The sequence below is a fragment of the Phyllostomus hastatus genome, unplaced genomic scaffold (assembly GCF_019186645.2).
Source record: "Phyllostomus hastatus isolate PE091 unplaced genomic scaffold, TTU_PhHast_1.1 phas_scaffold_182, whole genome shotgun sequence".
Lineage (NCBI taxonomy): Eukaryota > Metazoa > Chordata > Mammalia > Chiroptera > Phyllostomidae > Phyllostomus > Phyllostomus hastatus.
In genome coordinates, this window is record NW_025334013.1 from 20,473,500 (window position 1) to 20,486,157 (window position 12,658).

General features: G+C 42.0%; 1 protein-coding gene across 2 annotated transcripts in view; it reads left to right on the plus strand.

The window, feature by feature from the left end:
- HDAC1 (histone deacetylase 1) overlaps nt 1–12,658 on the plus strand; it is a 37,346-nt gene that overhangs the window by 3,300 nt on the left and 21,388 nt on the right. The window contains exon 2 of one of the 2 annotated variants that reach the window (XM_045858973.1): nt 8,005–8,117. The exons of the other annotated variant lie outside the window; for it this stretch is intronic. Within the exon in view, the coding sequence (XP_045714929.1) occupies nt 8,005–8,117 (113 nt within the window). The remainder of the gene's footprint in view (nt 1–8,004; nt 8,118–12,658) is intronic. 2 annotated transcript variants of the gene reach the window in all.

Genomic DNA, 12,658 nt, shown 5'->3' on the forward strand with positions numbered 1-12,658 from the left:
TTTTTTAACTTTTAATTTTTTATTTGTTGATTTTTAGAGAGAGAAATGTTGATTTGTTGTTCCTCTTATTTATGCATTCATTGATTGCTTCTTGTATGTGCTCTGACCAGAGATTGAACCCACAACCTCGGCGCATTGGGATCATCAACTGAGCCACAAGGCCAGGGCGAGACTTATTATTTTTTTAAGTATATTTTATTGATTGTGCTATTACAGTTATCACATTTTTGTCTCCCCTTTATCCCCCTCTACCCTGATCCCCTCTTCTTCTACCATCCTCACCTTAGTTCATGTTCAGGGGTCATACATATAAGTTCTTTGGCTTCTCCATTTGCTATACTATTCTTAACCTCCCCCTGTGTAGTGTATTTTCTACTTACCAGTTATGCTACTTATTCCCTGTATCTCTTCCCCCATTCTTCCCCACCTCTCTGCTGATAACCCTTCATGTGATCTCCATTTCTGTGATTCTGTTCTTGTTCTAGTTATTTCCTTAGTTTGTTTTTGTTTCTTTTGGTTCAGGTTTTGATAGTTGTGAGTTTGTTGTCATCTTACTGTTCATAGTTTATTTTTTTAGATTTTATTATTATTTTAAAAATATTTTATTTATATATTTTTAGAGAAAGGGGAAGGGAGGGAGAGAAACATCAGTGTGTGGTTGCCTCTTGTACACCTCCTACTGGGGACCTGGCCCACAATGCAGGCATGTGCCCTGACTGGGAATCGAACCAGTGACCCTTTGGTTTGCAGGCCAGTACTCAATTCACTGAGCCACTCCAGCCAGGGCTATTTATTTTATTTTTGGAGAGCGGGGAAGGGAGGAAGAAAGAGGGAGAGAAACATTGAATGGTTGCCTCTCATACATCACCAACTGGGGACCTGGCCTACAATCTGGGAATGTGCCTTGACTGGGAATTGAACCAGCGACCTTTCAGTTCACAAGCGGGTGCTCAGTCCACTGAACCACACCAGTCAGGGCCTCTTTGTTCATAGTTTTTTTTTTTAATGTATTTTATTGATTAGGCTATTACAGTTGTCCCGTTTTCTTCCCTTCACTCCCCTCCACCCTGTACACCCTCTCCCACCCATATCCCCCCTTTAGTCATGTCCATGTGTCATAAGTTCTTTAGCTTCTACATTTCCCATACTACTCTTACCCTCCCCCTATCTATTTTCAACCTACAATCTATGCTACTTATTCTCTGTACCTTTTCCCCCTCTCTCCTCCTCCCACTCCCCTGTTGCTAACCCTTCATGTGATCTCCATTTCTGTGGTTCTGTTCCTGTTCTAGTTGTTTGCTTAGTTTCTTTTGGTTTTGCTTTAGGTGTGGTTGTTAATAATTGTGAGTTTGCTGTCCTTTTACTATACATGTTTTTTCTGTATCTTCTTTTCTTAGATGAGTCCCTTTAACATTTCATAAAAGAAGGGCTTGGTGATGATGAACTCCTTTAACTTGACCTTATCTGAGAAGCACTTTATCTGCCCTTCCACTCTAAAGGACAGCTTTGCTGGATAGAGTAATCTGGGATGTAGGTCCTTGTCTTTCATGACTTGGAATACTTCTTTCCAGCCCCTTCTTGCCTGTGAGGTCTCTTTTGAGAAATGAGCTGACAGTCTGATGGGAACTCCTTTGTAGGTGACTGTCCCCTTATCTCTTGCTGCTTCTAGGATTCTCTCCTTCATTTTTACTTTGGCTAATGTAATTATGATGTGCCTTGGTGTGTTTCTTCTTGGGTCCAACTTCTTTGGGACTCTCTGAGCTTCCTGGATTTCCTGGAAGTCTATTTCCTTTGCCAGAGTGGGGAAGTTCTCCTTTATTATTTGTTCAAATACGTGTTCGATCTGTTGCTTTTCCTCTTCCCCTCTGGTACCCCTATAATTCGGATGTTGGAACGTTTAAAGATGTCCCGGAGGTTCCTAAGCTCCTCCTTGTTGTTTTGAATTCTTATTTCTTCATTCTTTCCTGCTTGGTTGTTTTTTCCTTCCTTCTGGTCCACTCTATTGTTTTGAGTCCCAGTTTCCTTCCCATCACTATTGGTTCTCCATGCATCTTCCTTCATCTCTTTTATGGTAACCTGCATTTTTTTTCATCTAATTTGTGCCCAAAATCAACCAATTCTGTGAGCTTCCTGATCACCAGTGTTTTGAACTGTGCATCTGCTAGATTGGCTATCTCTTGGTGGCTGAAAAGGATGAGTCCTGGGGCTTTGATCTGTTCTTCTGTTTGAGACATGTCTCTCTCTCTCTCTCTCTCTCTTTTTTTTTTTTTTGGTCTGGTTGCTCCTGTTACGGTGAGGGGCGGAGCCTTAGGTGTTTCCCTGGGCTGGGCACCCCAGTCGCTAGATTGTGACACTGTATGTGGGGGCGGGGGCTGGAGGGAGGGAACAATGGCGGTAGCTCCATTCCCCTGGGACCTCAGTCCCTTCTCTGGGATCCTGGCTTGTGCACTCTGCCCTGGTCTACAATCGCTGCCTCACTGGGTCCGCCAGCTGGCACTTGCGTACTCAGGGTCCACCCGCTGCGATCTTGCGCACCCCAGATGCCTTACTCTCTCCCGGTTGCCTTGTGTGCCCAGTTCTCCCTGTTCTCCGAGTGCCGCGGCCTGCACCCGGCTGCTCCTCTCCATCCCTCCTACCAGTCTGGATGAACGGGTCTACTTCAACTTCTTGGCTGTACAACTTCCATTCAAATAAATTCTCTGTCAGTTCTGGGTGTTGTTCTGCCTCTAAATTGTTGTTGTTCTAATCTTGGTTGTGCGTGGAGGTACAGTGCATCCACCTATGCCTCCATCTTGCCGGAAGTCCCATAGTTTTGATCTTCTTTTTCTTAGATAAGTCCCTTTAACATTTCATATAATAAGGGCTTGGTGCTGATGAACTCCTTTAACTTGATCTTAAAGATAACTCCTCTATCTTATTTGGGAAGCACTTTATCTGCCCTTCCATTCTAAATGATAGCTTTGCTGGATAGGCTAATGATGGATGTAGGTCCTTGCCTTTTATGACTTTGAATACTTTTTTCCAGCCCCTTTTTGCCTGTAAAGTTTCCTTTGAGAAATCAGCTGATAGCCTTATGGGCACTCCTTTGTAGGTAACTTTCTCCTTTTCTCTTGTTGCTTTTAAGATTTTCTCCTTATCTTTAATCTTGGGTAATTTAATTATGATGTGTCTTGGTGTGGTCCTTGGGTCCAATTTGTTTGGTACTGTCTGAGCTTCCTGGCCTTGCATGTCTATTTCCTTTGCCATATTAGAGAAGTTTTCTTTCATTATATTTTCAAATAAGGTTTCAATTTCTTGCTCTTGCTCTTCTTCCAGCACCCTTATAATTCAGATGTTGGAATGTTTAAAGTTGTCCTGGAGGTTCCTAAGCCTCTCCTCATTTTTTTGAATTCTTATTTCTTCTTTCTGTTCCGGTTGAATGTTTATTTCCTCCTTCTGTTCCAAATAGTTGATTTGAGTCCCAGTTTCGTTCCATTCACCGTTGGTTCCCTGTATATTTTTCTTTATTTCACTTTGTATAGTCTTCAATTCTTCCTTTATTTTGGGTCTGTACTCAACCATTTCTGTGAGCATCCTGATTACCAATGTTTTGAACTCGTCACCTCATAGATTGGCTATCTCCTTGTTGCTTAGTTTTTTTTCTGGAGTTTTGTTTTTTTTTTTTTAAGATTTTACTTACTTATTTTTAGACAGAGGGAGAGGGAGAGAAACATCAATGTGTGGTTGCCCTCCAGCACCCTTCCACCCCCGCCCTCTTCCCACATCGGGGACCTGGCCTGCAACCCAGGCATGTGCCCTGACTGAGAATCAAACTGGAAACCCTTTGGTTTGCCAACCAGCATTCAGTCCACTGAGCCATACCAGCCAGGGCTTCTTCTGGAGTTTTGATCTGTTCTTTCATCTGGGCCATATTTCTTTGTCTCAGCACACTCCTTATGTTATAAGGGGTGGAGACTGGTATTTACAAGGGTGAGACAACTTACTTTGCTGTCTTGTGGCGTTGTATGTGGGGGAGGGGTCAGAGAGGGAACAATGCCACTTGCTCGCTTGTCCTGCTCTCAGTCATTTCCTCCACTACCCACAAGCAAACTGGGCCCTTTTGGTGCTGATTCCCAGGTGGGTAGGTTTGTGTACATTTTAGGACTCCATTTTAGGACTCCTAAGCCTCCATTTTAGCTGGAAGTTGAGACTTTTTACTTTTTAAGGAACTGGAAGAGGAGGAAGTATGTGAGGACTGATTGAAAGGTGAAGGGATTAACCAAAGAATATATATGCAGGACCCATGGACAATGGTGTGGGGATTGCGAAAGGGAGTGCGGGGGACTGGGTGGAGGGGGACAAAGGAGAAAAAATTGGCACAACTGTAATAGCATAAATAATATTTTTAAAAAGTAAGAAATAAAAGAAACAGTTTTGTAGTGCGGTCACTAGCTTGGGATTCAGATTTGCCTCTGCCGCTCAGAGGCTTTGTCATATTAGGCAAGTCACTTTACCTTTATACCTCAGGTCACTCTCCTCTGAAAATAGCAGGGGAAGTGCTTTTAAAGTTTAAAAGTTGTATCTAAATAAAAAGAATTATTTCATTTGAAGTGTCTCAGCTACCTAATTAAAAATTATTAAGAGGGCATGATCAATTAAAAAAATTTTTTTAAGAGGATGGCGTCTCTGGTCCCCACCCTCAGGTATTCCCTTAGCTTTCTAGATAAGGTATCTTATAATTGTGGAATACCTATATGCTTTGTTTGGTATATCTTCCATAGAGATGTCAATGAATATAATACTCCATCTTTGAGTATTTTAAGTATTGAAATAAAAAAACAAGAAATGTGAAAAATGCCTGGCTGGTCTGGCTCAGTGGATTGAGTGCCAGTCTGCTAACCAAAGGGTCATTGGTTCGATTCCCAGTCAGGGCACATGCCTGGGCCCTGGCTGTTGTGGGCCAGGTCCCCAGTTGAGGGCATACAAGAGGCAACCACACATTGATGTTTCTCTCCCTCTCTTTCTTCCTCCCTTCCTCTCTCTCGGAAAATTAATAAATAAAATCTTAAAAAAAACAAATGTGAAAAAAAATAGTTAAGTTATCTTAGTTCCTCAAGTCTAAGCCTTGGCTAGATCCAGGCAAGTGAGTTGCTAGGGATCAAGGCCCATACCAGAGACATGGGTAAGCAGGAATCCAGTTATTTATCGTGATATTGGCCATGTGACTACTGACTGCCAACAAATTGGATCTGCATCTGGATGTCTCAGCCAATACCTTGAGAACCTATTCTACCCAATCATCATGGCTGATAAGGTTATTTGAGGGGCCCTGGAGACAACTTTTTGCCCGCCTTCCTTGCTACCGCATCTCAAAGTCTGTGTCTACGTAGGACAAGGGTCCCTTATAAGGGTCTCACTTATAAGCTGTACTCTGGCTTGTGGCTCTGGCTGAGAGCATAGTCCCTGCTCTCAGAGGCCTCACTAAGATTAGAAGAGGATAAAAGGGCATTAGATAAAAAGTAAGGAAATCTGAGTCAAGTATGGACTTTGAGTTAATGTATTAATGTTGGTTAATACATTAGTTATAACAAATACTTATTTTACTAGTGTAAAATGTTAATAATAGGGGAAACTGGTTATAGGTATCTGAAAACTCTCTACTGTCTTTGTAATTTTCTGTAAATCTGCAGTTGTTCTAAAAAATAAAGTCTGTTTAAAGAGAAATAGAGAAGAGGATAAGATCCTAAACATCCAATTGTTTAGAAATTTCTCATTATTCCAGGCCATGTCTATATCAAAGAGATTTGGAGTGTGGCTTGGATGCTGTTGGTGGCATTCCCCACAGTGCATTGATCCCTGGAATGAAACCTTTTTGGCACCACCAAACCAGTGGATTAGAGGTTGGGACCTTTTTTTTACGGATGCTGAAAAATCTTCTTCATCCTGATAGATTCCTACGGAGAGATCTTTGGGTGTGCAGTTCACTAGATTTGGAATATTGTTACAGGAACTTTCTACCTGTAGAAAGTAGACTCACAGAGCTGTCTAGATTAAGTGTGAACTGAAGTAGGCACCTAGGAAACCCAGAGTAGCTTTTAGCACACTGGATTTGAAGTCAGAAGAGTGGACCCCAGACCACTCATTGCCTGTGCCATCTTGAGCTTCAACTTAACTTCTCTGAGTCTCAGTTCAAGTCTTTGAATATTTTTTGAGCTTCTGTGATACACAGGGTATATTTGTCCTTGCCTTAAAGGAGTGCCCTAGTCTTGTGGATATAAATAGATATGTCAGTAATTCAGACACAAAACAAAATGAATTAAGTGCTATATACAAATTGTCAGAGAGGAGAAGACCATTTATTCTGATCAGGAATATGTTTGGACCTTGAGCTGGGCTCTGTAGCACGAGATCATCAGAAACAGGACTTTCTAGGTCAAAGGAACAGTCTCAACTAAGGATATTTGGTAAAGGCGATTGCCATGTTCAGGATACTGATAATAATCCAGTGTGTTTAGAGTAGATACTGGCAAACTTTCTGTAAAGGGTCAGATAGTAAATATTTTAGGCTTTGCATGCCATATGGGTGGATCTCTGTCACAATTATTTAACTGCTCAGCTGTGCTATTATAATGTGCAGTCAGCCATAGACAATATATAAACTCAGCATGGCTGTGTGCCAGTAAAATTTTATTTACAAAGTAACAGGCATCCAATTGTATTTGGCCCAAAGGCTGTAGTAGTGTATCTACTGGCAGCTAGAGGATAGAGAGGGAGAGAGTTATGGAGGAGGGTGGTGGTGAAGCTGGAATGGTAGATTAAGAAGGTCCTTGAATGCCAGGTTACTGAAGTTGTTCTTTTTTAAAAAAAAGATTTTATTTATTTATTTTTAGAGAGAAGGGAAGGGAGGGAGAAATAGAGGGAGAGACACATTGGTATGTGAGAGATACATTGATCGGTTGCCTCTCACGCACCCCCAACCAGGGATCTGGCCTGCAACCCAGGCAAGTGCCCTGATTGTGAATTGAACCGGTGACCTTTTGATTTACAGGCTGGCACTCAGTCAACTGAGACACCCCAGCCAGGGCTGAAGTAGTTCTGTATTCTTCATCCTGTAGGGTATGGGAAGCCATTAAAGATTTTTGAGTGGGGGTGATATTATCAGAGCTGTTTATGAGGGAATGACTGGTGATAGTAAGGCAGGTAGTTTGAATTGAAGGCAGAGGACCAATTAGAAGGGTATTGCTATAGATGAAGCAAGTGATGATAGAGTTCAGTTTTCTATAAAATGGGAATAAAACTCTCTGTCTAACTGTTTTATAGCATTATTGTGAGGATCCAGTAAGAAAATGAATGTGAACGTGCTTTGACACCGTAAAGTGTCACAATGTGGAAGAGGTATACTGTGGCTTAAAATAATTTTGAGTATTGATGGTTATTTTCTGTTGTGGGAGTGGATTCCTTGGAGATACAGTGTCACCTCACTGGCTGCTGTTCCAAAGTAGCTTTGGACTGAACCCCTCACACTCTCTAGTAGTGCCTGTGAGTCACAGGGGAAGAAACTGGGCTAGACTGACATTCATCTGACCTCTCCAGGAATCCCTGCTTTTTTTTTCTTTTGGAGTTATCTTTCCTTGAGGTGCACGAGAATTTTAGAGACTACAGTGAACCAGAAAGAGAGGTTTGGTGTGTGTGTGTGTGTGTGTGTGTGTGTGTGTGTTTTAATTTTAGTTTTGATTTCAAAGAGAAGGAGAGAGAAGGAGAAAGAGAGGGTGAGAAATATCAATGTGAGAGAAAACCATCGATTGGTTGCCTTCTGTACATGCCTCAGGAGACTGAACCTGCAACCCAAGCCCTGACCGGAATTGAACCTCCACCTTTCGGTTCACAGGACAATGCCCAACCCACTGAGCCACACTGGCCAGGGCCAGGAAGACAGTTTGCCTAGGAGTTTATTGGAAAAATTTCTGGATTCTCTTGGGAGTGGGTCTAACTGTGTCACTGAAACTGTCACTCTTTCTTCTTCAGGGGATGTTGGAAATTACTATTATGGACAAGGCCACCCAATGAAGCCTCACCGAATCCGCATGACTCACAATTTGCTACTTAACTATGGTCTCTACCGAAAAATGGAAATCTATGTGAGTTACTGGTAGCTCTACCTCCCCCTAATCTCATCAGCTCTGGTTTCCCTTAGGTCATTTATTATCTTATTTTCTTAAATACTCGTTCATCAAACATGTGTTGAGTGGCTGTTATGTGGCAGACACCACTGTAAATGATAGAAAATCTGTTTTTGAGGAGTTTACTCTAGTGCTAGAGAATGATATGTACACAGATAATGTATAGTGTGTAAGTGCAACAATTAAAAAATGTTCAAGATGCAGAGATAAGGGGAATGAAGGAGGAAGGGAGCCTTGGGATGTTTCCCAGAGGTGATATCTGAGCAGTTTTAAAGGTTGAATGGAATTTAGCCTGGAATTCAGGAGGGGGACTGGTATTCTAGGCCAAGGGAAGAACATATACAAAAAGACAGAGAGGTAAGAACAATATGGTGTATTTGGGGGAAATATAAGTAGTTTAGTGTGTAGGTATTACTGTAGTGTAAAGTTCACAGGTGTGAGTGAGGGCAGCTAGAGCTGGAGAGGTTGGCAAAGATTGGATGTGGTGTACTAAGTAGCCCTGATGGGCCAGGGTCAAACAATCCAGTGTCTAAAAAAATGTGTGATTGGGGCCCTGGCTGGTGTGGCTCAGTGGATTGAGTGCCAGCCTGTGAACTGAAAGGTCTCCTTGGGTTCGATTCCCAGTCAGGGCACATGCCTGGGTTGTGGGCAGGTACCCAGTTGAGGGTGTGTAAGAGACGACCTATCAATGTTTCTCTCACACATTGATGTTTTTCTCCCTTCCTTCTACTCTTAAAATAAACGCATAAAATCTTAAACAAAAAATCACTTTATTAAAATTTTAAAATGAAAGCCTGAGTAAAACAAAAAAATTGTGATTGGGTATTGAACTAGTACCAAGTCTCTAGTAACTAGAGAGTATAGACTGACTAACTTCTTGACTCAGCTTCTAGTGATTTTGCTGCATCTTCCAGTTTTTAAACAGAAGCTAGATACCCAGATTATTATGTAAAATTCCCCAACAGAAATCTCCAGCAAAGACTTGTGGGTCCAAGTTGTTGTTTGTTTTTTAAGATTTTATTTATTCATCTACTTTATTTATTTATTTATTTATTTTTGTAAATTTTTAAAGATTTTATTTATTTATTTTTAGAGAGGGAAGAGAGGGAGAAAGAGAGAGAGAAACATCAATGCACAGTTGCTGGGGGCCATGGCCTGCAACCCAGGCATGTGCCCTGACTGGGAATCGAACCTGCGATGCTTTGGTTCACAGCCTGTGCTCAATCCACTGAGCTACGCCAGCCTGGTCATTTACTTAAAAAAAAACACAACTTTTTTTTAAGATTTCAGTCATTTATTTTTAGAGAGAGGGTAAGGGAGGGAGAGAAACATCGATTAGCCTTTCACACACCCCCAACCAGGGACCCAGCCTGCAACCCAGGCACGTGCCCTAACTGAGAACTGAACTGGCGACCTTCTGGTTTACAGGCTAGCACCCAATCCAGTGAGCCACACCAGCCAGGGTGATATTTATTCATTTCTAGAGGAGGGGAAGGGAGGGAGAAAGAGAGGTGAGAAACATCAATGTGTGAATGTGTGAGAGAAATATCAATTGGTTGCCTCTCTGGGAATTGAACCAGCAACCTTTCAGTTCACAGGCTGTGCTCAACTCACTGAGCCACACCAGCCAAGGCAATTTTTTTTTAAAGCCGTACAAATAAAAACATATCAGTGCATCTGTGAACCAAATTTGATCCAAAGGTTCCCAGTTTGAACCTCTTCTGGAAGCAGTGAATAATATTTGAAGGGTTTTACATGAAAGAGAGATAGGAGCAGGCATGCAATTTAGAAGCATGGAGGCCAGTTAGGAGGCTGTTGCAAAGGTCCAAATGAGAAAAATAAAGAGGATCTGGGGGCCCATGTTGCCTTATGGTAAGAGCATAAGAGTCTGTTGTTAAAGTGTGCCAGGAGCTTAAGTAACCTAGCAACAGCAGTATCTTTCCTCACCATTCCAGAGCATGAAAGGGGATGAGTTTTCCTTCCCAGATGGCTGTGTCATGTCTCTAAGATACCATAGAGGCAGCTGGGGAAGCCAGCGAGAAGGTAGACAGGAACAGACATACCTTGGGACCAAAGGTTTTTCAGGTGTGAAAGGCAACTGAGAATGAGAAACGTAAAAGGTAACAAGATTTTCAGGGACTCTAGAGAGCAGACTAGAATTTAGATAAAGAGAATACCCGAATGTGGAATAGTGAGCACCAAGACCTTCCGGAGCTATCTGTTGCACATCTGCACCATGTTAATCTGGCCCAAGCTTGCCTCCTTTCCTGTCTCTCCCCCTTTCCAAGTCAGTCAGATCAGATTCTGCCTCTTTCCACCCTTTTCTGACTGGGAGGGTTATTTACTAGGCCCAGTCACCTTACTCATCTTCAAGAATCACCTCAAGCCCTCTTTCTTGTGTTCAGCATATTTTTGTTGAGTACTGTCATACCCCAGGGACTGTATTAACCTCTGTGAGAGATATTGAGAAATTTAAAAATGGATTCTATCTTCAAGTGACAGGAAAAATAAACTAATATTTATTGATGGTTGCTAGGTGCCTGGCCAGGGCTACCTATTATTTTATGTCATTCTTTTTTTTTTTTAAGATTTTATTTCCCTGGCTGGCATAGCTCAGTGGATTGAGCGCGGGCTGCGAACCAAAGTGTCACAGGTTCGATTCCCAGTCAGGGTACATGCCTGGGTTGCAGGCCATGGCCCCCAGCAACCGTACATTGATGTTTCTCTCTCTCTTTCTCCCTCTCTAAAAATAAAAATTAAAAAAGATTTTATTAATTTATTTTTAGAGAGGGGAATGGAGGGAGAGAGGGAGAGAAACATCAATGTGTGGTTGCCTATCAGGTGCCCCCTACTGAGGACCCAGGCATGTGCCCTGACTGGGAGTCAACCAGTGACCCTTTGGTTTGCGGGCCGGCCCTCAGTCCTCTGAGCCACACCAGCCAGGACTATTTTTTTTTAATAGTTGTATTTCTTTTTTTTTTTTAAGATTTTATGTATTTATTTATTTTTAGAGAGGGAAGGGAGGGAGAAAGAGAGAGAGAAACATCAATGTGCAGTTGCTGGGGGCCATGGCCTGCAACCCTGGCATGTGCCCTGGCTGGGAATCAAACCTGCAACACTTTGATTCGCAGCCCACGCTCAATCTACTGAGCTATGCCAGCCAGAGCTCCAGCCAGAACTATTTTATGTAATTTTTATAATAACTGTAACTTAGAGCTCAGAAAACAAGCTCAGAGAGGATAATTAACATGCCCAAAGTCACATAGCTTTTAATAGATGGGCTAAGATTCCAACCCATATCTCTCTGATTCCAGTGAGTGTATCTGTCCGTTTGTCCTTTTTTTCTTCCTAAACAACCTTTTAACAAAAAGTCTAGAGGTAGATGTTCTTAGGATTTTTTTTTTTGTCTACATCATCAGGGACCCAGGCTCATTCTACCCGTCTGCTTAGCCATCCTTAGCTTTTGTGATTTCATCCTCGTATTTTCTGCCTTGAAGTCACATGATGGCTGTCTTCAAGTAGCATGTCTTCATATAGCAGAACCCAAAGAGGAATGGGACAAGAGTAAATGACCACTGTCCACTGTTCCTACCTTATATACCCCCTTTGATTAAAGAGGAAAACTCTTTCCAGAAACTTCCTAACAGATTTCCCCTTAAATTTCAGTTGATCATTTGCCATGCTTAGCTCATCACCAGCGATTGGTTTAGACACATTTGATCCCTGGGGTTGGGCACAGTAACACCTAAGCAAAATGGGATGTGTTACCAAGAGAGAAGGAGGTGAATGGCTCTTTGGGAAGCAACCAACAGTGGCTCTCACGGAAAATAAAATACCTTATTGGCATGATCTCGTATGTGTGGATTCTTATTGTAAACTTCTGAAGCAAAACCTCCATATTATACCTCTCCTTCCAAAATCTCTAGACCTTGTTATCTTTAATGTGATCTTTTTCTTTCTCTGGCCCTACCTTTCCACTGACTGTGAATCTTTGGTCCTATTCCACCAACATTGTTTGTCTGCCTTCATCTCTCTGTCTTCTGCTTTCTCTGAGCTATGATCCCAGCATTCTCTTTCCAAAAGCACAGGTAGCCATTGTAGTGTATTTTCTGAAATTGATGGCTTTTGAGAATCAGTCCTGAAAGATACTCCTTAGACTTCTCATGGAAGTTGCTGTGTTCTGTCCTATACCTGAACGAGACATGTTGAGGTCTTTTTCAAACAATTTCACCCTTTTTGGTCCCTTCTCCAATTCTGTCTCCATACATATAATTAATCTCTCCTAGAATCTACATCCCCACTTTTCATCCAGGCACCTTTCTATTTATGTAATCAAAAATCTTGCTCTCTTCCTTGCCTTGGATGCTAATTTTGTATATTCCTAGGCGTCTTATTCATCGCCTTCTGTTCTTTTTTTTTTTTTTTTTAAGATTTATTTAATTTTAGAGAGAAGGGAAGGAAGGGAGAAAGCGAGGGAGAGAAACATTGATGTGCAAGAG